This window comes from Piliocolobus tephrosceles, chromosome 2, assembly GCF_002776525.5.
Source record: "Piliocolobus tephrosceles isolate RC106 chromosome 2, ASM277652v3, whole genome shotgun sequence".
NCBI classification, from domain to species: Eukaryota; Metazoa; Chordata; class Mammalia; order Primates; family Cercopithecidae; genus Piliocolobus; species Piliocolobus tephrosceles.
This window is the reverse complement of record NC_045435.1, coordinates 116,115,277-116,139,581: the sequence shown is the minus strand read 5'-3', so window position 1 is coordinate 116,139,581 and position 24,305 is coordinate 116,115,277. Positions and strand designations below refer to the sequence as shown.

Genomic DNA, 24,305 nt, shown 5'->3' with positions numbered 1-24,305 from the left:
ACCCATATATAATCTTACATTTAACTCATATTTTTTGTCCTTTTATTTTGGAAACCTAGTCCCTTCCTTGTCTGCATTTTAAAAGTAGTTCTCTTACATCAGTCTGGGTATGTCGCTGACAGCCACGGTCCCATCATGGGTCTCACCCTCTCCATCTTCCTCCTCTTCCTCACTACTCTCTGACTCCTCGCTGGAGGAGGAGTAATCAGTCACCTTCTTCATTGGGCGGTTTGTTTCTTCAATCCGGAGTTCTCTTAGTTCTTTGGCTAATGCCGTCAGATCCTATGAAAGAAAAATTTGTTCAGCATATGAATGGTAGATTCGACCAAAGCTACATCTCTCAGCAAGTCAGTGCTCCAGCTTAAGCAACAAGAAAAAAAAGCTCTATATAGAACTGTGACAAACATAGTTACTGCATGGAACTAAGAAAATGATGTTTGTAGCGTGTAGAAGCTAGAAAAGAAAGATGAAATCAATTTAAACTTTGTTCAAAACCAATAGCTAGACTGAGACTGTTCAGTTCTGAATATATATGTGTACATATGTGTATGTGTGTTGTATGTATACACATATATACAAACATTGGGTTCTCATTTTATTTTGGAAAGGTGAAGCTGGTCACCCCCAGAATTAATGGGAAAATACATGGGATTAGAAATTGTACCCCAGTATTCTGGGACTCCTGCCCAAGCCACAGTGATAACTTTTCCCCTCTTGTGATTGCTACTGTACCAAAATCTAGCATCAGTCATAGAACAGAGCAATTCCCAAGGTTCCAGCTACTACAATGACTCATTTGGTGTGTCATCATTCCCTGGAGAATAGAGGTACCACATCAAATCATGGCCCATCCTAAAGCCTAGCGCCACTGAAATTTACAGTCACAGAACTGAATTAATCAAGAGGAACAACAACAACAACAAAAAGAGTTCTCTTCCAAAATGATAGGTATTTCATTTTCTTTTGTTTTAAATTCCAGTCATCTGGCAGAAATCCTGGTGAAGAACACTAAAATGAATGTGCAAATACCAAAAGGAAGAGATAATTTTGAGTTTTCCATGAGTATGATGAAACCTTTAGCCTTATGGATGTGATGATGTGGTATTTAATCACCAGGCATACTGCAGGCAGTGTGCTGAATATCCGACTACCTTTTATTTTACATGCTTTCAGAGCAATGCAGAGGGAAGCAGTTCTGCAAAAGCATGGCCGCTCTAATTTGCATGGGTTAAACTGCCCATGGCACACAGCATGCAAATGAGGAAAAAGCAATTTGACATCAGTCTTACCATTTCTCCCTATATTAGTGACCCATGTGGGAATCAGAGCATTCAGTGAGAGACAGGGGATTAGGGAGAAAGAAACTCATTGAAAAATACTAAATCCCACAGTTTTCTATGGCCATATTCTCTCTTTATTTCAATCCAAAAATGTACACATCCAATTCACCTGATTGTAGGATTAGAGCAATCTGGGTGATGACATTTGATAATCTATCCTAACTGGTTAAAAGAAAAGCTGTGATAAATGTGTATAGTTAAATTATAATTTTATTTTGAGAATACAACAAGACATTATGTTTCTCTACTGCCACCTGTATGTCAGGCATTACTATTTTGGTTCACACTAGGAAAGGAAATGCTTTAGGTGTTTTACGTGGTCTAGAAATTCAGGCAATTCATAGTGTTAACTGAAGGGTCATTTCTTTCTAATTTCATAGAAAGCAAAGGGAAAGCAAAATGACTTTTAAATTTGTCTTGATGACACCTGATTTGAAACCCTTAAAAAATGGAAGCTTCTAAAAATTCAACCTTTGCATTACATACAAAAACACACTTGGCTAGGGCTTTTGCACATGGGCACACTTGCACATGCCTCAATCTCAGTGAATGTATTTGCCCCATCTGTGAAAGTGAAAATAGAATTGTATTTAAAAGGCCCAACTGTGTTTAAATATAATGTATATTATAAAAAGAAGAGGAAAACCATAACATAGGTATAATTTCATGCAAATTTATTTCTGGTTTCTTTGGCAATTAGTCAAAATAAGAAAAGCTAATATCTGAATTTCAACTTTTACTTCTTATTTCCTCCAGACAATTGTCAATGCTTATCTTTATCAAATGAAGAAGAAAGTGAAGGGTATGCTATTCTTGAGTACTTTGGGAAAATAGAGTCTAGATATTTGTTAAAGCTATGAAAGAAAAAGGATATTATCATCCTCCAAACCAGTGAAATAATGAAAAATTAGATAAATTTATTTTGTATTCTGATACCTATATATTAGGACCATGTTAAGTCTCATCAAAGAATATAGCTAGCATTTAAAGTGTTACTTGTTATTAAGAATTACATTTTATACAATTTAAAGAGAGAATATGGTTTAAAAGAGTTTATTTCCATTGTCAATAATTCTGAGTAAAATATAATACTATTGGCTATGGTTTATTTTAATTAATGATACATTTTCCCCAGCGCTTTATTTTCCTTATCTCTGACATTTCAAAACGAGACAAAAGAAATTCTAAAAAATCAAAATTATTTTAGAAATATTTAGTCCACAGGCTACTGATTTAAAAAAACTTTCGCTTGTTAAAACGAGCTACATTTTTCTAAAGATTGTATTTAGAAACACTTTAAAGTTCTGAACTGCTTAATAATTTTGCTTTTAATTATAATTTTTTGCTTCTGTGTTATTAAAAAGCTCTCTGCCCTGAAACATTAGAAATAATTGAAAATTTCCTTTAATTGTTAACAGTTTGGAGGTGAGACATATACGAGAATCCCTTTGAAAAGGGAAAAATAATGAGTAATTCAAAAGTAATACCTGTAGTCAAAGAAAATTAATCTTCCATTGCTGAGAACCTATGTGTTCTGCTGAAGTTTTGTTTCTTATCCATCCAGTATTGAAAAATTTATAATAGCAAAGTTATAGGAAATAAACACAGTCTAATATTAACACCATTGGGTTCAATTCCATTTTCATATATTTTATTCTTTGACAATACAAATTTCCCCATATAACGAGCTTTCATGGTAATTTATTACTTGGCTGTCTCAAGCCTAGAGCTAAAAAGTATTTAAAAAACAAAATAAAATGCTATTTAGCATGAAAATGTTTGAGAACATATAGCTAAAAATGAAATATGGCAAAATGGTAAGATTTTTTGACTACAGAGTAAATGTGAAGATAGCTAAGAGGCTTCTTTAACAGTTTTTAGAATCAACTAGATACAATTTTTCATTCAACAAAGGTTGTTTTAACGATTATGCACACGTTGACTAGAAAGGTGCTCTTTTAGGTCCCTTTTTAGAAACAACATAGTTTAGTCAAATATTAGTTCAATTTTTGAACTATTTTGTTTAAATTTTTTTAGCTGTTTTTTTTTTCTCTTTGTACTAAACTATTTTCTTTTTAGGAACTCTAAAGATATGACATTGGGCAAGCCACTTAGTTTCAATATCCTCATCTGAGGGAAAAGGGGGTTGAACCATTAGTTATTGCTCAAATTCCATCCAATCTAAATTGATGTGCTCTGAAATGTTTGATTCCCACATATTAATAAAAAAAAAGTGGTAAAAACAGTGTTTTCTTATGTATATAATCTTTGTGGGACATATTTAATTGTGCCAACAAAAAAGGAACATTTATTTTCAGACTATATTAAATAATTAGACTATGCTGCAAAAATCTCATATTTCCATTAGAAAGCAATGTCAAATTAATGTACACTCCCACAAATTAATTTTTATAAAAAGTTAAATCACTAGCAATAACAATCAACAATATTTCAAAAATGATTTTTAGGTTTTTCATTTCAATCCCAGTTATCTAAATTGTAAAAACAGTCAGTGCAAGGAAAGCCCTACCAAAACCTATGAATGGAGAAGGGAGAAAGGTGTGGTTCAAAGTTTCTCAATTATGGCACTGTTGACATTTTGGGCCAGATAATTCTTTATTGTAGGGAGTTCTCTGCGCACCATAGGATGTCTGGCAGCACCCCTCTGCTCTATCCAAAAGACACCAGTACCACTGCCTCCCACTCTCAAGTTGTGACAACCAAAACCGGCTCCAGATTTTGCCAAATGTCTCCTAATGGAAGAGGAGTGGAGGAATCAGCCCTGGTTGAGAGCCACTGGGTTAGGTAGAACCACTTTATTTTAGTGGTTTGGATCAGTGATACTCAAGAGATCGGGATAGGGCTTTTCTAACCATACATAGCTCCAGAGATTTTAATAAGCAGGTCACACCCCCTCAATTATTTGTAATGACTTATACCTCCATTGCCCCCTTTCATCTCTGTCCAGTGTGGTGCAGTACACCAAAAATAAGTAGAGCAATTTTTCAAAGCCTAAAATATTCTCGGTTAACCAGATGAAATCTGTGAGAGCCTTTTCCTTAATGAAAGCCCCTCCAAGCCAATTTCTGAACTCATGTATTTCCTCTTGAGTTGTGCATATGCACAACCGTTTTATTGGGAACTGTAGCGCCAGAACTTCATTGTCTTTCTTTACCTGTTCTGGGAGAAAAACTGACAAAAGTTGTGATAATCCCTGTCCTTCTTGCTATTATGAGAGAGAGGGGCAAGCAAGGCCATGGGACAGAGCAATTAAAAACACACTCCCCTCCTTCCCTTTCTGTAAGTGCCATCCACACACTGCAAACATGCAGAGTCCCTTATGAGCAGCAATCCTTCAACTATGATTATAACTGTCTCAGTCACTCTGGGTGGTGAGGTGGCCATAAGTCTGAAAAAGTGAAGCTCTTTGGTGAAGACCAGATGCATGGAAACATGCTTCTCCCACCTGCCAAAATAGCTCCATGCCTCTGGCCCAAACCTTCATCAAACCCTTGGCTTTCTGCAGCATGTTACACATCATAAAATGCTTTCACAAACATTACCTTAAATGATCCTAAACAATCTTGTAAGTGGGATGGGGAGGTGTTTTTATTCTCATTTTACAGATGAGGAAACTCTGGCCCAGCGAGGTTATGAGGCTAGTTTCAGCCAGTTATTTACTGGGGGAGCCAAGATTTGAATGCAGCTTGCTGACCTCAAATCCAGTGCTTTTTCCATATAATTTCACAAAAGTAGTGCTCAGCAGAACTACAGCTTTAAAGCCATGATGGTAGTCTTCAGATTCCATGCATTTAGGACTCTTTGCGAGGCCTGGATCTTAAAAAAACAAATTCTACTCTGCTGTATTCATGCAGGTCTGACAAATAGCAGTAAAGCAGTCATCCTTCTTAGCAAGCTACCTACGACTGACAAAGCCATATATTTTTCTAATGGAAAACGTCTCCACAGATAAGGAAATAAAGTCACTTAACTTTCCAGGATTCATTAACTAAAGCTGATGTTGCTGTTGATGCTGTTGTTAATGTCCCACAAAATTAATCTAACAATACCTACTTACTCCTTGTTCACAAATCACACACACTAAATTTGAAGTGCCCTAGAATGATATCGCTTTTCTTGTTAGTAAAACTGCTGAGAGCCATTCCCTAGCAAGGCTGGCAAGTACAGGTTTGCTATTGGAAGATACTGGAAGGAGAAACTGCCATTAATAAGCATGAATACTTGTCATTAGCCAGACTGGAACATTGGAAAAGTGACATTTTAGCTTAGAAGGAAGGTCTCTGAAGCTATATGGGTAGGTCTGAGGGTCTTAAAACTGGCTTCCATTTGAAGGGGCTCTCCTCCCAGCAGATTGCTGCAAACCTCCTCCCAGCAGATTGCCCCCACTGGCCACCTTTCTGAATGTCAACATTAGGAAATAAGTTTAATATTTACATTTTGTGAAAGCATGACCAAGAAAAGGTGATACTAACCTCATCTATAGCTTTTTTATAGCTCTGAAATGAGAGGAACCCAATCCAGAAGAATCCAGAGAAGGAGGAAAAGCCAGCAGAAAGGCAGCAGATTAGACACAAAATTGGAATTGTTAGTACGCAACTGATAAATACAAAAGGGCGAAGAGAATGTCAACCCAGAATGATGCAAATCCCTTCATTATTACTCTCAGTATACGTCCTTACTTTAAGATGTTAAAAAAGAATAAACCAAAAAGCTTCACGTTCATTTCACAGAAAAGATTCTCAAGAGATTTAAATAGAAAAAGTAGATAGTAATTCATCCCAAATTAATTTTCAACTTTCAAATTTCAGCCTCCATACTCCTCTTTAAGATTACTTGGGGGTTTAACATGTTACAGCAGTGAAGCTGAATATTAAGTTGTTAGGACACCTGTTGGACACTGCTTAATAAGTTTGGTCCAGAAAATATAGTCCTGGAGGTATGAAAAATAGCAGAAAAACTGTAATATTAATTCATGTGGAAAATAATATGGGGAAAGGGTAGAAGAGATTAGAGAAATTCATAGAAAGTACCCAAGCCTCTTTAACTTCTTCTTTCAACATCTTTTTTGCCAAAGTTGCTGAGTAGAAATTATGGAATGATAGAAGTTGTTTCTCCTCCTGTTGTATAGTTAAAGGACTGCTAATGATCAGCAAATAGCCAAAGGCAGAGGAGGCAATCCAAGATCTCTTCGGTTCTTTCCTAATCAGGGATGACTTTCTGCTGGATGTTTCTAGCATCTGTTCTTACTAATCTCGACAATTTTTGTTCGTATCATGAGTGTATCCCCAACTACTTAATCCTGTGGGTTCTCTGGTAAATTAAGAGTTCAGAACTCTTGGAGAGAAATGCACTCACAGCTGGTCGACTGGGCCGGGTAATGTCCCTGGATTCTTCTGGTTTCACCTTGGCAGGCTCATGGGGGAGCACAGGTGATCCTTCTGACTTACTGTTGGCTAGAGGAAAAAACAGAGGACCAAGAAAGAGATGGCCATCAAAAAGTGCTGGCTCAGGTTCTGAATGAATCATCTGTGATGTGTCATCACATTGAGATTACTCAGTGGACACGTCATTCACTTGGGCAAATCCTCAAGCACATCCATGAAAAATGTAATGTTCAGGCAAACATATTTAGGTTTGTCACCTGGAAATCACTAGTAACAATTTAAAAAAAAAACTGTAGCAAGTACCATCACCACTAGAGCACTTCTTATGTGTCAGGCATAGTGCTAAATGCTTTCTATTCAATTATCTCATTTAATCCTCACTCCAACCCAATGATGTGGCATTATTTTCCTATTTTACAGAACACAGATTTACAAAGATGACACACCTGTCCTGAGGTCAAACTGAAATTATAGACAGAGCTGGAGTTCTGATTTCTGAAAATCCTATTCTCAGTCACTATGCTAAATGAGCCTCTAAGGTTCTATGCTTGTTTTCTTCTTTCATCATCTGTCCAATCAGGATAGGTTATTTTGTTGAAATTTTGTGAGGGAAAAAAAAAGAAACTTATTTTATTTGGTGGGATGGTTTTTAATTGGGGATGGGAGTGGTCTCAGCCATTTAAAAATAAAAGAATCAGGTGAGGGCAGGAAGGAGGTTGTTACAGGAGAAAGGCCCTAGACTGGAGGTACAGAGCAATGCAGACCCCGACAGCTGCAGAGTGAATAGCCTCTCTGGGGTCTAGGAGCTTACAGGTAGAGAAGATGCAATTTAGGGTAAGAGAGGTTGTTTTTATTTTTTAAAAAGGAGTCTTTCTTGGGCAGGGACATACTGGGGATACAAGAGCGCTTTTAATCCAGAAGAACAAAGGGCTGAAGGAAATAAAAAGTAATCCTGAACCAGATCACAGAATTAAAATGGTATGTGTTTAAGTTTGGTTTATTTAAACATTTGCTCTAAGAATATGAAGTTGCCTATAAATAGAAAAAAGGTAAGAGAATGGCTGTTCTCTTTCTTTCCTTTATTTTTTTTAGAGACGGGGCTCTGTCACCCAGCCTGGAGTGCAGTAGGGCCACCATAGCTCACTGCAGACTTGAACTCCTGAGCTTAAGCAATTCTTCCACCTCGGCCTTCCGCGTACCTAGGACTACAGGCATAAGCCACTACACCTGGTAGTTTTCTAAATTAAGGAAATTTATATTTGGATCAAGGCAACAAAGACATACAGTAAGTACCTCTGAGATGTGCCACTGATCAGAAGAATGCATATAGAGGCAGCTGTTGACCAGTCCATATCCCAATTCAGAGATATGAACATCAATCACATGTTAGATATCAAGCTTTTTAAAATGGAAATACAGTGATTTATTTAAAACCCTGAAAGGGTATTAGGAGATAAACTAAGAGTATTAGGAGGTGGTATGTAATAAAGAGTCTAAGAAAGAAAAGAAATGAAGGTTCTCATCAGGCTTTCCTCAGAGAAACTTGTAAGTACGTTAATGTTTGTCAAATTGCAATTAAAGTACTGGTCCTTCACTTGGAAGCAAAATTATCTTCTGAAGAAGTTGATTCAAAAAGAGTGAATTTTGGCTAGCTAGAAACAATGTATTCTTATGTATCATCACTTGGACAATAATAATGTTTTTCATAGGCTTCCCCGTTAATGGAAACTAAACAATGATGAATAATTTGAATTAAATATTTAGAGAGGCTAATTTTTACCTAATAGGAATAACCAGAGGAGTCTTTTTTTTTTTTTTTTAAGACGGAGTTTCATTCTTGTTGTCCAGGCTGGAGTGCAATGGTGTGATCTTGGTTCACCGCAACCTCCGCCTCCTGGGTTCAAGCGATTCTCCTGCCTCAGCCTCCCAAGTAGCTGAGATTACAGGCATGTGCCACCACGCCCGACTAAGTTTTTGTATTTTTAGCATCGATGGGGTTTCTCCATATTGGTCAGGCTGGTCTTGGAACTCCCGACCTTAGGTGATCTGCCTGCCTCGGCTTCCCAATGTGCTGGGATTACAGGCGTGAGCCACCGCGCCCAGCCTAAATATGTTTTTTAAGTCAAAGATTTTATTCCTTCCTTCAAGTGTATTCTACATTAGTCTTCATTGAATTTCATTTTGAGAAATACATGGTATTCTGAACTATGTTTATGAACTATGTTCAGAATACTAAACAGGACAATTGGTGCAATGGGTACAGGACATTTGCGGGTACTTGAAACTCTGAAAACTGGCAATCAAACAGAAACAGAAATTCAGGTGACTGGTAAGTGACTGTATTTTCAAGTAAGTCTGATATTTGGTGATCTCCCTGGAAAACACTAGTATCTGACATAAGAAAGGATTTTGTCCATACTGATGGCACACACACAATTAGGGACAGTGGCCCACTCCCCTGAGGAGACTGAGGTTGAGAGCAGTTGAGGGCAGTGGTGGCCATGCCTGGACTAGAGTCAGGAAGTAACTAACCTTTTTTTCCCCGTCCACAGCTTTCCTCCCAGGCAGTATTGCCAGGTGAAGGTAAGAGAAAGTTTTACCTCGAACTCTGGTGCGTTCACTGGATCCAGCTTGTGATCCAGGCTGGGAGCCTCCTTGGGAGCTGGGCTGGGAGCTGGGTGTGCTGGAGCTGGAGGAACTGCCACTGCTGGTCCTCTGCAAAGGACTCTCCAAGATGGGCTCAGTTCTCCGGAGATCAGGGTTGCTGTGTGAGTGGCAGAGCACACTGGTTACACAGACCTTGCCAGTTTTGCAGATCACATATCTGATAAGGTTTAATACCCAAAATATATAAGGAACTCAAACAGCTCAATAGCAAGAAAACGAATAACCCAATTAAAAATGAGGAAAGGACCTGAATAGACATTTTTTAAAACGAGACATGCACATAGCCAATAGGAATATGAAAAAAATGCTCAATATCACTAATCATCAGGAAATGCAAATTAAAACCACAATGAGCCAGGCACAGTGGCCCTCACCTATAACTCCAGCACTTTGGGAGGCTGAGGTAGGAGGATCACTTGAGGCCAGGAGTTCAAGACCAGCCCGGGCAACATAGTGAGATCCCATCTCTACAAGAAATTAGCTGGGCATAGTGGCATGTGCCTGTCATCCCACTTCAATGAGAGGCTGAGGTGGGAGGCTCACTTGACCCCAGGAGGTCAAGGCTGCAGTGAGCCATGATCACGCTACTGCACTCCAGCCTGGGCAACAGAGTGAGACCACATCTCAAAAAATAAAAACATAAAAAAATTTAAAAACCTCACCAAACCACAATGAGCTATCACCGCATACCAATTAGAATGGCTATTCTAAAGACAAAAGATAATTAGTGTTGGTGAGGATGCAGAGAGGAGAAAACCCTTGTACCCTGTTGGTGAGAATGTAAAACAGTACAGCCAGTATGGAAAACAGTATGAAGGTTCTGCAAAAGACTAAAAATAGAATTATCATAGGATCCAGCGATTCCACTTCTGGGTATATATCCAAAGGAAATGAAATCAGTATATTGAAGAGGTAGCTGTACTCCCGTGCTCAGTGCAGCACTATTCACAGCAGCTACAATATGGAATCAACCTAAATGTCCACTAATGAATGAATAGATAAAGAAAATGTGATATATCTGTCTCTCAAAAAGACAAATACTACATGATCTCACTTATATGTGGAATCTACAAACACCCAACTCACAGAAACAGAGAGTAGAATGATAGTTGCCAGGGGCTCTAGGAAGGAGAGAGAATGGGAAGATGTTGGTCAAAGGTTACAGTTTCAGTTGGACAGCATGCGTAACTTTTGGAAATCTGTACACCATGTTGACTACAGATAATAATGACATATACTTGAAAACTACAAAGAGAGTAGATCTTAAATGTTATCACAAAAAATGATAACTATGTAAGGTGATAGATATATTGATTAACTTGATTTTAGTAATCATTTCACAGTATATACATATATCAAAACATCATGATGAACACTGTGTAGATATACTTTTTATTTGTCAATTATACCTCAGTAAAGCTAGGGGGGACAAGATCTTGCCATTGGTAGACACAAGCATAGTCCAGTCACCAGTGCAAGGAAATAAAAAGAGCACTTATAAGACCTTGAGAGGAAGGGGTCAACAGAAGATGACAGTCATGCCTTCCTCTGTAGATTTCCTGATCAGCTACTGGATGTGGACAGGATGAACTCTTGTTCATCACATTGAAAGTACTAGCTCTGGATGATGAATCTTCAAAGAAGGCTTTCTTATAAACATTTTTTTCTGTGCTCATTGTAAAAAAACTTGAAAAATATTAAAAGGGAAGAAATAAGGAAGCAACACACATAATCTCTGCACCAGGAGATGCTCAACTATATTTTACTACTGTACTATTTACTCACTTATGCGTGGAATCTACAAACATCAAACTCATAGAAACAAAGAATAGAATGAGAGTTGCTGGTTTTTTTTTTTTCTTTTGTATCTATAGAAGCATACTGCATATTCAGTTTTTTTTCTTTTTTATATATGGAAGCACAGTGTGTATTGTTTTGCATCTTGCTTTTTTCCCTTAACTGCATAGTGAGCATATTCTTATGCTGTGTAATAGCTTCATTAATTGTCTATTATATAGATGAGTTACCTTGACCATTTCTCGACTGTTAAATATTAAGGTGCTTCCAATACGTTGCTGTGACACATAACAGTGAGACAATAATCTCCCTGCACACAAATAGCCAATCACATTTCTATTTCCTGAGGCTAGAATTCTTTGGTGAAAAGGCGTAAGTTTGGGGTGTGTGCTTGTGTGTGTGCGTATGTGTGTATGAGTATATAAAGGTATGACAAATTTTCACTGAAGTAAATGTGATGGTCCATTTCACTCTATACAAGGTTTTATGCTAAATTGTATCTCATTATTTAAGTACAGTTTTAAAAAGTTACTGAAGTAGAAGAATTTTTATTCATATTTATTTGCCATTTGTAATTTCTCTTCTGTGAATGCTTAATTACATCCTTTGTTCATGTAGCCTGTGGGGTCTTTGTATTTTTTTATTATTTTCTTGCAGGAAGTCTTTATATACTTAGGCTATTACCGAAGGGAAGATGGTTTTTTGATATTTATTATAAAATGCTAATTTGGCCAGGCACGGTGGCTCACGCCTGTAATCCCAGCACTTTGGGAGGCCGAGGCAGGCAGATCACAAGATCAGGAGATCAAGACCATCCTAGCTAACATGGTGAAACCCCGTCTCTACTAAAAATACAAAAAAATTAGTCGGGCATGGTGGTGAGTGCCTGTAGTCCCAGCTACTCAGGAGGCTGAGGCAGGAGGATGATATGAACTTGGGAGGCGGAGCTTGCAGTGAGCCGAGATCGTGCCACTGCACTCCAGCCTGGGAGGCAGAGGAAGACTCTGTCTCAAAAAAAAAAAAAAAAAAAAAGGAAAGCTAATTCAAGACCAAATTTGTTGGTAGGCTACTACCCCCATTTAAAAAATATATTACTGTATTTGTCTTCATATCTTTACCGCCACCAAAAAAGCAGTATTCATTCACTCAGTTACTCTATACTAGGCACTGGGTCAGGCATTCGAGATATGATAATGAACAAGACACAGCTTGTGCCCTCTGTGAGCTTAGCTGGATACACACAGCCCATTTCAACATGCTTTGCCTGTGGTGAGCACAGAGCCATATGGAAGCATGAGACAGGACCACCTAGGCCAATTTTGGCCATGAGGGAAGCTGTACCCAAAGAGGGGACATCTAAGCAGTGGTAGTGGGAGGCAGCTGCTGAGGATTTTATGATTTTTGTTTAAAAAAAGCAGCAGCATTCTCAAGGCTTCTATAAATCTCTTCCTTTAAAGTTTATAACTCATAGGCTTTTTTTATTTTTCTGTTAGATTTACACAATGCTGGGTATGGATAATTTAGGAAGACCTGAAACTCAGAGCTCAAATCTATTGCCATCCAGATGCTGAGAAGAGAAACATCTGATGTCAGCTTCCTCTCTGTTTCTAACATCTTCAGTTCCTCAAACAGAATTTGTTAACATTTACCATACAGCTATGATTTTAATGCTGTGAGATGTTACATTAAAATGTAATTTTATGCTTTCACTTTGCCCAGTTTAAGAGTACCAAGTATGTATCAGGTACTCTGTACTGTGTTGGATGTTAGACATTTCTCCCATACATTTGGATATGGCCCCTTCCTTTGAGACACTATTAGTTTAGTCTACCAATAACCCAGTCACAATGGCAACTTTATCAGTAGCAATTAAACCAAATTAATTTCTTTCTGAAAACTCAAGAATCTTGCTTTGTGGTAATGTATCTGTCAAAAACATTTGATTGAGTAGAAATAGATAGTGACTGTGGGAAAATGCAGCAGAAAACATGTAAAAATAAATATGTTCCATGATTCATTAATTTGATCATATAAATGTAGACCCTAACAATATTATCTTTGAAACTCTTGTGGTAAAGGGGTTGCTAAGTCAACTTAACTGCAAAATCAGTTGCAGAGTGATCACTTGTAAACTTAAGAAAAACTTCCAAAATTCTTGATATTTTAATGGCATTCCTTTGTGAAGTAACTATTTTTATGACAATTGTTTATATCTAATTGACTAAAATAGATTCGGCTCCATACTGGAAATACCCTTCATTTAGAAAATGTCTAAAATGATAAATGTGTAATACCTCTGAAATAATCTACATTTCAAATTTTTCATTTTTTAAAATAAACAATCTCATCTCTTTTAATTCCCAAATAGCAAATTCTTCCACACTGCCCTCTTTTATTAAACAATAGTGGTCAAAAATTATTATGCATAATTAAATCCAAAAATATTTGCTCTAAAAAATGTACTGCTCACCGACTATATTACAGATTTAAGAATGATGAGCATGTTAAGGTTTCTTGGAGTTGCTCTCATTTTGTGGAACGGCAGTGTTCTTTGTATTACAAAAAGATAAAAAAAAATCTCTCGAGAGGAGGGTAGCTGGTGATAAATGCTCTGAGTTTTCTTCCCTGGTGGTTGTGGTGTGGTAGCAGAATAGAGCTACTTGTTCTGATGTAGCACTCCTTTGATTATTTAGCCAAAACCTTTGTGTTAAGCACCACTTTTGTGAAACTTACTGGACTGGGATGAGGGATGGAGGAGAAGCATGGGCCACAGGGCATATAGTCAAGTTACAACATAATCATGGAGATGAGATTCATGCAGAGGAGACAACAGGGAGCATGGCAAAACTGTATGTTGTATGTGAAAGAGACTAAGTATTGTTGGCGTCTGGGGAACAATTAGTGCAGACTGGAATGGTCGACGGCAGTATCATGAAGGAGAAAGAACTTGACCGGGGTTGGAGCAGGAAGGCTGGGGAACAGTCGGAGCAGACACAAGGCTAGGTTGTTTTTCCTGATGCATATGGGTGCAGAGAGGACACCGGTCAAATCAAGTGCCAAATCTAAGTTAGGAAACACTGGGAGAGTGGAGTGATCAGAGGAAAAGGGCGAGTTGTATAACAATGGCCTTTAAAGCCTAGAGGAGAATGTGTACCTCCCATGGTACATATGAACGACTGACCAGGAGAGAGGCAGGCAGACCAGTTTAGGAGGCTGCTGCCAAGTCAGATAATGAGGCCTGGGCAGGGATGTCCCGTGTAAAAAGGAGCATGGGCATTAGCAGAAGCAGCTGGGATAAGCCTACGTCCCCACTGGGCTCAGAGTCTCTTCCTGTGTGAAGCTAATTGGATCCCATGGGCATTAAATCCCTGACCAGGGTCTCATTAGTACAAGTTCTCCTCACCAGAGCTAACTAGTGTGGGTGCTGATCTTAATCGGTTGCTATTTTTGCTGCTGGAGACTGAAAGAAGTATTTAGTCTCTATGTCACCACACATAGAAATAGGGAAAACTTTACAATGCCTTTTCTACCTTTTCCTTTGGTAAAACATGAGTAGTTTGAGAAAATGTCATGCTGTTCACATTTTTCTCTCCTTTATTATGTATTAAATGATCTGGCCTTGGGGCTGTGGGGTCTGAGATAAATGCTCTTAAGAGGATCAATTTCAGAAGAATCCCATGCAATAATAGATATCCCTTGTTCACATCTGAACTGAGCCTATTCAGATCCGAATGTGTAAAAACCTGAAAACATCCAAATGGATTTCTTTAAATGCTAACTTTTAGTTCAGGCATTTGCCATCCTGCAGATAACGCTGCTAGGTCTATAAAACTCACAGTAAAGTGAAAATGTGGCAATTATTCCATTCAGTTGAATCATAGAAAGTCAAAACAGAAAATTGGGATTACAAAGTAATTTTGTGGCCCAAATACTTGGGCCAAGTCTTTAATTAACTGGCCGACTGCCAAATTTCACTTTATTTTGTTCTTTGATGACACAGCCAATGAGAAGAAATGAGCCATAAGAAAATAAGTTTGGGATGGGACACAGAATTAGTTTTTGAAATTAATCATTTAGTCATTGGGTTGGACTGGGTATTTCTGTCTTAATTTGAATCTTTTCATATTCAGAATGTAATTGATGAAATTTTAATTTGCTTTAAATAGCATACATATATCAATGTTAAGTATGAAAGTGGCTGATTTTTAAAAATACTATTTTAAAATGGTCAAATCAAATTTTGATTTGAACTTAACCGATCACCTTCACAGCATAAGGCATCTGTGAGTTTACATAGCAGGTGAGAATTGCCTATTGATATTGCAGTCTGAGCAATTCCCAGCTACATATGCATGAGAAGGAAGGACAAGGAACAGTTGCATGGGGTCAGGGTGACTGTGTTATCTCCCAGACTTTAGCCATCTAGGAAGGAAATGATCAAAAGCATGTGATGACACTAGTTCTAGCTCCAGAAGGGAAGTGTTTGCAATATAAATGGGTCTCATGGGACAACAACTTTGAAAAGGTAATAAATATCGCAACTAAGGGTAAATACCAATAAGATCAAGAAGAGGTGTTAACAGACTCACTAAAGCACATGGTGAGAAAGGTGGGGACAAAATGGTGCTGTGTCAGTCAACAAATCAGGGGCTCTTTTGCCTTGGGAAAATGAGGCAGCAAAGCAAGCTGCACCCAAGCTGTGCCAAACAAATTAGCACAGAATGGTGCTCAAGAATGTAGACTTTGGTGCAAGGCTATCAGCTCAAATCTTGGCTCTACCACTTACTACTTTTGTCACCTTGGACACATGTTAATTTCAATTTCTCCTTCTGTAAAATGATGGTGCTTATAGTCAACACCTCACAGAGTTGTTACACTGTTTAAACTCTGTGTACTCTGGAGCACACATACACATGTCTCATATATATGTATTTACTTTAAACAGTGTCTGTTTAAAGTAAATACATATATATGAGACATGTGTATGTGTGCTCCAGAGATGTTCATTAAATACAGAAATAAATAATAAATTGCCCTGAATCAGGCAGAAGGCAGGGAACTGCAGGCATTGCCCAATAACACTTTTTTGACCAACTGATGCCTGCACAGCTGTACCTGCTCAATAATGTATATAGTTAAAAATATGTTCTCTGGTGGGGTGCGGTGGCTCATGCCTGTAATCCCAGCACTTTGGGAGGCCAAAGGCCAGCAGATCACAAAGTCAGGAGATCGAGATCATCCTGGCTAACATGGTGAAACCCCATCTCTACTAAAAATACAAAAAACTAGCTGGGCGTGGTGGCGGGTGCCTGTAGTCCCAGCTAATTGGGAGGCTGAGGCAGAAGAATCGCCTGAACCTGGGAAGTGGAGGTTGCAGTGAGCCAAGATCGCGCCACTGCACTCTAGCCTGGGTAACAGAGTGAGACTCTGTCTCAAAAAAAAAAAAATTCTCCATAGAGCTCTTTGGATTTGGTATGGTGCCTACCAACAGTGGAAGAGTGACATAATAGGGAGTTATTTTGGGGAGAAGGAAGGATGTTCAAAATAGTAAAAGCTTTAATTTTGTCCTCAAGTTACAGGTACACCCTTGCATACTGATGATTTTAATTCAAGAGTCTTCTCTTCAGGGTACTAAGTAGTTTACTGATTTAAACATATTGTGTCCCAAATTATCAAAAAAAATCACATATTCTGCAGTTACTATAAAACATCTTGCACCTAGTAACTTGAGTTCATTACTACTAAGTGCAGGAAGCAAAAACTGAGCTTCTTAACCATTAGGCTCTGCCTTGTTTTTCTTTGTTTTAAAAATTGATTTAGCACAACAGTGGTTTATTTCTCAGTCACATTATAATATATACAGGTAGAACTGGTCTCCTTTGATGGTTCTCTAAGTGGTGACTTGGGGGTCCAGTTCCTTTTGGGTTGAGACATGTTACCTTAAACTTATGGTCCCTAAGTTTGCCACGGAAGAGAGAGGTCTGCCTCTTTTAGTTAATGCACATATTTACTTCAAAGCAAAATAAGAAAGTGACGCAAGAAATACAATTTTGCCCCTACTGGTACCTGCAGTCCCAAAGAGCAGCAGGTATATTATGACCCCTTGGCCCTAGTCAGGCAGTTTTGGTTTGAGTCACTGGGTCCCAGGGCCACATGTAGCTTCAGTATATATTTGCTGAATTTAGCAAATGAATTAAAAAATGATAGTAACAAAACATCCTGAATCTGTCCTTTATTAGCTGTGTAATTTTTACTGGAATCCATTTTAACTTTGCTAATTTTCTAGTCACCCTTGGGAATCACTTTAAAGAAAAGACTAGGAGGAAAAACAGAATATTGACCAAGTACAGGAAAGCTTAGAAGCACTGTAAAGGACAGGTTATTTAAAAGCAACACCTTTTAAAGAGGCTATATGGATGGGTGGTCATCTGACAAATGGCACGAAAAGAACTATAAGGACTTCATTAGGACCAGCAGAGAGCAGGAGAGGTCTGTGTCACAGTAATGGCCCCTGGCAAATCACATCTCCCAGTGTCCCTGCCCCGGTGGAGTTCCTTTCCATACTGACTCAGGGCTTAGCCAAGTGACTTGTGATGGCTAATGGGTTATCAGCAAAGATGATGCAAGCAAAGGCTTCAAAAGTATTTATGCATTGGAACTTTCTCTCTTGAAATGCTCTTCTGAAGTCACCAAAGGGTAAAGAAGCCCAGAATGAAAGACCATGTGGAGCAAGAGGTGCAGCAGACCCATCCGCTCAGTGCAACTGCACAAGTGAGCCCAGGTGAGAGCAGCAGAACTCCTTAGGCAACCCACAGCATCGTGAGAACTATTAAACTATTATTTTTTCAGGTCACTCAACTTGTGATTATATTGTGCAGCAAAGGTGAACTAAAGATATGGCTCTCACAGTAAATAAACCAAATCTTGAAGCTTTTAAAAATGCAATCCAATCTAGAGCTGCAAATCTGATTTACATCTTAAATGTTGGTCACATGGCGGTACATGATAGCATAAAAAGGGGTGTTCTGTAGGACCGTCCCACATGCAGAGAAGAGGTTTCTTTACCCCCAACCCCCAATCTCTGACTTTCATTGTAGGCGAGTAACTGTGACCTCTTAGCTCACTTCATCCCTTCCTCTCTAAGTAGAAAAATGTTAGCTGTCTCTCACAAAGTCAGCATTCTTTGGATAAAGTATAATATACAAGTGGTTCCAAGAGGAAAGGCTCATCATTATTTTGTAAGCCACTGGCCATCAAATACCAATTATCTTAGGCCTTAATGTCATTAAAATAGCACTTCAGAGGGAATGAAAACGGCTTTTTATTTGACTATACAATGGTAATTTTCTCTCTTTTTGGCTGACAGAAGGAAAAATAGTTAAAGTTGAAATAATACTTGATCTAAAGAAACTAAAATTCTAAGCAACTGATCCAATGAACAGAGCCCCAGGGGCAGGGTTCAAAGGAAGCAGCAGCACTGAAAATTGGGGATTTATCACTGCTTGAAGAGGGGCACTGATAAAGTTCAGGCTGGCGATCCAGCACTAACGTTCCTTTGGCTGCCTGGTCACAGTGGCTCTAGTCTTCCTCAGTGCTGCTTAGCTGCTTAGCAACGCGAGCTCAGTGTGAATCTGACAAGTCACTGGAAAAAAATGGCTCATTCGGAGCCTCTTGCAACTGGTAATTCCACACAGAATGGGCTAGCATCTTTGCCCTAAAGGGATTCATGTTCTTAGTATAGTTTCATGTTATTGCTGGGCTGACACCTTCCCTAAGGCTTTTCACTTGAAGAGGAAAATTAAAGCTTTATGATTTAAAGCATTCCATATTTTAAAGTATGTGCATGTAATCATAAGCTTCATTTCCAGTCATTCTCTCTTACTAGCAAAGGAGGGTCCTTTTATTATGAACACAATGAAGAAGAAAACAGCCTGCCCAATCACATCCTTTTTATAGCCTCAGCAGAGGCCATTTGCTATTTCAGTTGATCCTAAAAAGTGATGTATTCATCATGAAAAATCTGAGGGAAGCTTGATGAACTATAACAGCAAACAGCATCTGTTACCACAAAAAATCTGTTCAGACACTGTAAAGATACGATTTACTTTCCAGCTTCTTGAGACCTCTATACCAACCAGTGGAAGTGGATGCAACTTCCTGACTATAGGAATGTACGTTATTGATAGGAAATTCTCGAAGGAGAACACAGCAAGAGTGGAAGCATAACTGTATTTCAGTGACATTCGTAATGCCAAAGAGGCAACTTCCTCATAAGAGCTAGTTCTTCTATAACTGCCAAGTTATAGAATTACCACTATTTCCGTGGTAATTGCTTTGTAATGTCTCAATGGTTTCCAGGGCAGGTTTCTTGAACTGATGCTAAAAATCACCTCGAAACAGGCCATAACAGGTCATTTTGTTCTGCTGACTCTATAAAGTGGTCTCGGAAGTAATGGTTTAGGGCATTGCAACCAGATTGATAATTTGCAATTTTACTCTCAGATTTTAAAAACTGTCAGCTAAGGTACATCTGATTGGTTTCTGGGTTGCCCCATTAATTCATGAGCCCCCCACTGAATACTGATTTCTCTGAAAAGCTACTGAAGAAATAAAAGGCATGTGTTCTGGACCATCAACATTTATAGTGCACATGGAAAGTAACATGCCTCTGAAGTGAAAAAAGAACACAGGCATTTCTAGGAAAGCAATAATGACAATGGTGGGTAGGAGTTTTTTCTTTTACCTTAACCACCTTCCTTCCTTACCTTGCTCTGATGGGTTGAGATCCTAGTCTGGGTCCCAGAGCACTACCATTCCCAGGAGAATTCTTTCTGGCTAATGCTGGGGATATAGAAGTTGTTCTTTGAGGCACCTGGAAGAAACCAGAATTCAGAAATATTTTCCATAAAGTAGCTTCCATAGCCTATTGTCAGAAAATCCTTCTTTCCAATGATTTGCCACAAGCCACAGAAACTATCTGAAACAGTGAAGAACTATCTTTCATTCATTCCTCAAAGAAATATTAAACTCCCTAAACAAAATCAAACAAAGGTCTACTGGCAAAAAACAATGAGCAAATTCGGGAACCATTAAAGAGGGTCATCCTCAATCTTAAAAACAAATTTAAAGACAGGTAAAGCTAATAATTTTGATACACTGAGCTAAAAATAACTGACCTCTCTTGGTTGGGCAAAAGTGGTAAATACCAGGAATCTCTTTAGGGTATCATTAACTCATTGGAAGTTGCATTAGCTGAGAGCCACCCAGATGAAGCAAGTTCCATTTTTAGCTTTCATCACAATAAACAGATAAGGAAATAATGAAATCTGGTGAGAAACTAGAATATCAGGATAGAGCTTAGGACATAAGTCATATGTTGGTGAGCTCAGAGAGAACCTACCACAATAGATCCTGAATGTTTCTACTTTCTACTTGATTTGCAATTACGTACTAAAACCAAAAACCAAAAGCACTGTGTTTTGGTCAATGAGTGAACATAATAGAACATAATACAAAGGAGAATTAATACTGAAAATACTGGAAGGATCTTCAAAAAGGATGTGTAAGTACCAGTAAGACTGGAGGAAAATGTATTATCTTATCTGGCAGAAACCTAAGGTAGAATTGAAGTATGTCCCAATTTATAAAACAGACATTTAAAAATGAAATTAAATATTTTATGTCTACTAAAGGAGTTCATTATTTAAAAGAATCATATGAATGCTAGTATAGAAAATTACTTTCAGTGTAAAGTGTCATCCTTTGTTTTGAAAATTTAATTTTTATTCATTTTAACATAAAGATGAGTCAGTGCAGTAAAGCAGAATGACCAAATCAGTGCTACCACTTGTTCAAATTAAATATTACTATTACTATTTTTTCTTTTCCTTACCGTAAATATAAATAGTTGTAGAGACAAAAGAGCCTAACAACTTCTTAAAACCTAAGTTTTTGAATTAATCTAAAATTTTCTTCCAGCTTCATGCATGGGTGCCTGCATATTTTTAGAGTGGAACCAATAAATTCAATTTTCCGCTTTTCCATCTATTGTATCTGCTCCTTTGCCTACCTTATTTTTTTATACTGCCTTTTGCTCCCTATTTACCTTTTTTTTTTTTTTTTTTTTCTGATGACATTTCTGCTACCACAAAGAATCTCAAAAAATTATCGGCTATTTTTATCTTAAAAATAATGGGACTCTTGTTATAATATCCTTTTAAGAGGAAGATGAGGAAATGTATTTGTAAATCATTCAGTAAAAGTTTCTTTTTCTTCTGGAATTAACAGTGGCATTTTCTGCAAATTGTGGAACATTCCACTTGTCACAGCCTCTATGCTAAGCTCAGGAAAGGGGGATTCCTGAATCAGGAAAAATCTGATGCAAAAAATGTCTCTAGTATTTTGAAATACTTCCAGGTTGTTTGTAGCTACATGCAGACAGCCACATTCTAGAACATTTCTTGGAATGAGTAATGACTTGGTATAGGAAAACAAAGAACCCAAACTTGGGGCTGTTCTGTCCAGTGGAATGGCTGGTCATTTTGCCCTAAAGTTTTTCCTCAGTAGTTAATTAAAGATGGAAATAAATTACGACTTGGCCTAGAAAGAGCTTTCCTTAAAATGGGGCCAACTAAAATATCCTAAGAACAATACTATCTTCTGAACCCCTGAAATCTGGCTTCACTTTTGTGTTGTTAAAAATAGGAATACATGAATTTTCTACTTTTTATCTGGAAGTTTTCAATTGTCTTGATGTAGATTCAGTCATCAATGAAATATCCATTACTTCATTTGTTAATATGGACAGCAAAATAACAGTTTGAAATACTTGGGGTTGAGAGTTCTAACTTTGGATGTAGGATCTGTGCTTCAATCTACCTCACTTCAGTTTTCTTGTGGGGGAAATAAAGGTCAGACATGGTAAATGGCAATCCAAGTCGTAGCCAGGGAATGAAGAGGGACCAAAACAAACACGAGAAGGGAAAGTGCTTTGGCATGATCACATTCTCCACTACTACGAAAGGTCTGGAATAGTGGTAATAATAGCCATCAGTGATGCTCGTGATTAAACAAAACACCCCAGTAAATAATACCTTTGGTGGAATGTCTTCTTCCTGTCGTAACCAAGAGCTTCGGTCAAACTTTTCAATGCGAGTGGGGAGAGGAGGGTTTTCAGAGGTGGGATCTGAGTTCTGGCGTGGCATCTCCACACGGTGAGAGGTCACGTTCAGAGCCTCCTGAAACCCAGAGAGGCCCTTTGTGGGCTGCTCGTGCACTGACTGGGAGGCGGTCAAGGCAGGTCCCTGGGATTTTACAGCTACCAGATGTGGGATCTAAGCATCAAAACAACATGAAAACAGCACGATTAGAAGAAAAGGCAGATCAGCCAGTACCTCAGTCAGCTGAAGGAAAAAAAAAAAAAAAAAAAGTTCAAGGGCACAAAAATTGGACTATAGAGAGTCTATCACAACTATATATAGCATGTTTTTTAGCAGCTCTTCAAAATTTTCCATTGGAACGATACGTAGGGCTGGCACAAAGTTAAATGATTTACTTGGGAATGTTAAGTCAGTGGAATAAGTGAAGAAATAACAATAACTACTGTATATTTAGTGAATATTAACTGACCAGCAATGCAATATATTTTATAAGCACTTCTCTGCTAATATTATGAACTTCCTCCTTTAAAACCCCTAACTTTTACGTTAAGAGAGTATTGCTCTGTAAAACAAAAACTGCTCTAAATATCTTACTTGTTACAAACTCACTGAGTCCATCCTGAGGTGGATACAATCATTTCCCTCATTTTACACCCGAGCAATGTAAGGTGTAGAGAGGTTAAGCAATACCCTAGATTGCACAGATAACACCTGCTGGAGCATGGACTGGAACCCAGGCATTCTACACCCATAGCCCATAAACCTAACCTCTACGATAGTCTACTTTCTGCTGTGCTGACTCTTACCATCTATGCTGTCATACTATCTCTTGACACCAGGATGTAACTTTTTGAGTTAAGTATCTCAACTGGCCCAACTGGGCACGTGGTGATACTGTTCACGCAGGGAAGACAGGCAGTCTTTCAGCGAAACTGTGGCTCTTAAAGACAAATCATTAAAATCCAGAGTGCAGGGCACCACTTTGCCATAGCACTGCTCACACCTCATAGTTAGTGCTTATTTAAGTGTGTCTCCTATTCATGAAGGTGAGCTCCCTGGAGACAGGAGCTATGTCTGTCACGCTCGGCATCATATCCCCTAGGCTAGCTCTGTGCCTGGCTTGGGGAAGGTGTCCCATAAATCCTGGTTGAGAAAACATCTAGAGTGCCTTCTAAATTAAACTGTTAATTCAACAAACATTAGTGTAGTATCTATTTTGTGCAAGGATCTGTCAACTCCTCTTCGGTTTGAAATTTAAGTGCTAGAATGTTATTAATGACAGCTCAGAGGAAATCCTCAAAGCCTAGTTTAGCTGAACATTAAGCTTCGACCAGAATAGAATCTACCGGATATATATGAATGTTAAATATCATTAAATATATTAAATAATAATATTACAACAAAGCCCCTTTAAAAAAATATCTAGTATAAAACATAAACCCCCTTTAAAAGAGCCAGAAAAATAAAAAATAAAAAAAACACACCACACAACCCCCGAACTGAAGCGCCTGAAGAATGCGTAAGTGAATCAACTGTCACAAAATAGCTACATGTTCACTCTCTGGTTGTTCTCATAAAGTACATTTTCTCTCTCTTCTCCCCTTTAAAGGCCAAAGTACCTTCCAAGGTCAAAGTTAGGAGTTTTAAAAGAGGATATTTGTACATTAAAATAGAAATTCCTGTTTAAAAAAAATGTATCTTTTTGAGGGTTAGGCATGAAGGAATTACATACAAATTAAAAACAGCCAAGAGGAAGATAGGCCAAGCTGACTGGCGCTGAAAAATCTTGGACTTTACTAAAGGCAAACTTAAAGAATACTTGATTTTATCACGACTCTTTTAAACTCCAGTTGAAACAGCATTACATATTTCAAAGGTGACCTTACATTTTTCGTGGAAGTCTTAACACAGGTGGATGCCTGGAAGAAATTTAAGAC

The 24,305-nt window shown here is 38.2% G+C and overlaps 1 protein-coding gene across 3 annotated transcripts in view; it reads right to left on the bottom strand.

Moving 5' to 3' along the window:
• The window catches only part of TNIK (TRAF2 and NCK interacting kinase), a 412,495-nt gene that overhangs the window by 41,786 nt on the left and 346,404 nt on the right, over window positions 1–24,305 (bottom strand). For all 3 annotated transcript variants that reach the window (XM_023213451.2, XM_023213452.2, XM_023213453.2), the window contains 5 exons: window positions 22,303–22,542; window positions 19,975–20,081; window positions 9,346–9,509; window positions 6,717–6,814; window positions 98–282 (listed from right to left, as the gene is read on the bottom strand). In XM_023213451.2, coding sequence (XP_023069219.1) covers window positions 98–282; window positions 6,717–6,814; window positions 9,346–9,509; window positions 19,975–20,081; window positions 22,303–22,542 — 794 coding nt within the window. The remainder of the gene's footprint in view (window positions 1–97; window positions 283–6,716; window positions 6,815–9,345; window positions 9,510–19,974; window positions 20,082–22,302; window positions 22,543–24,305) is intronic.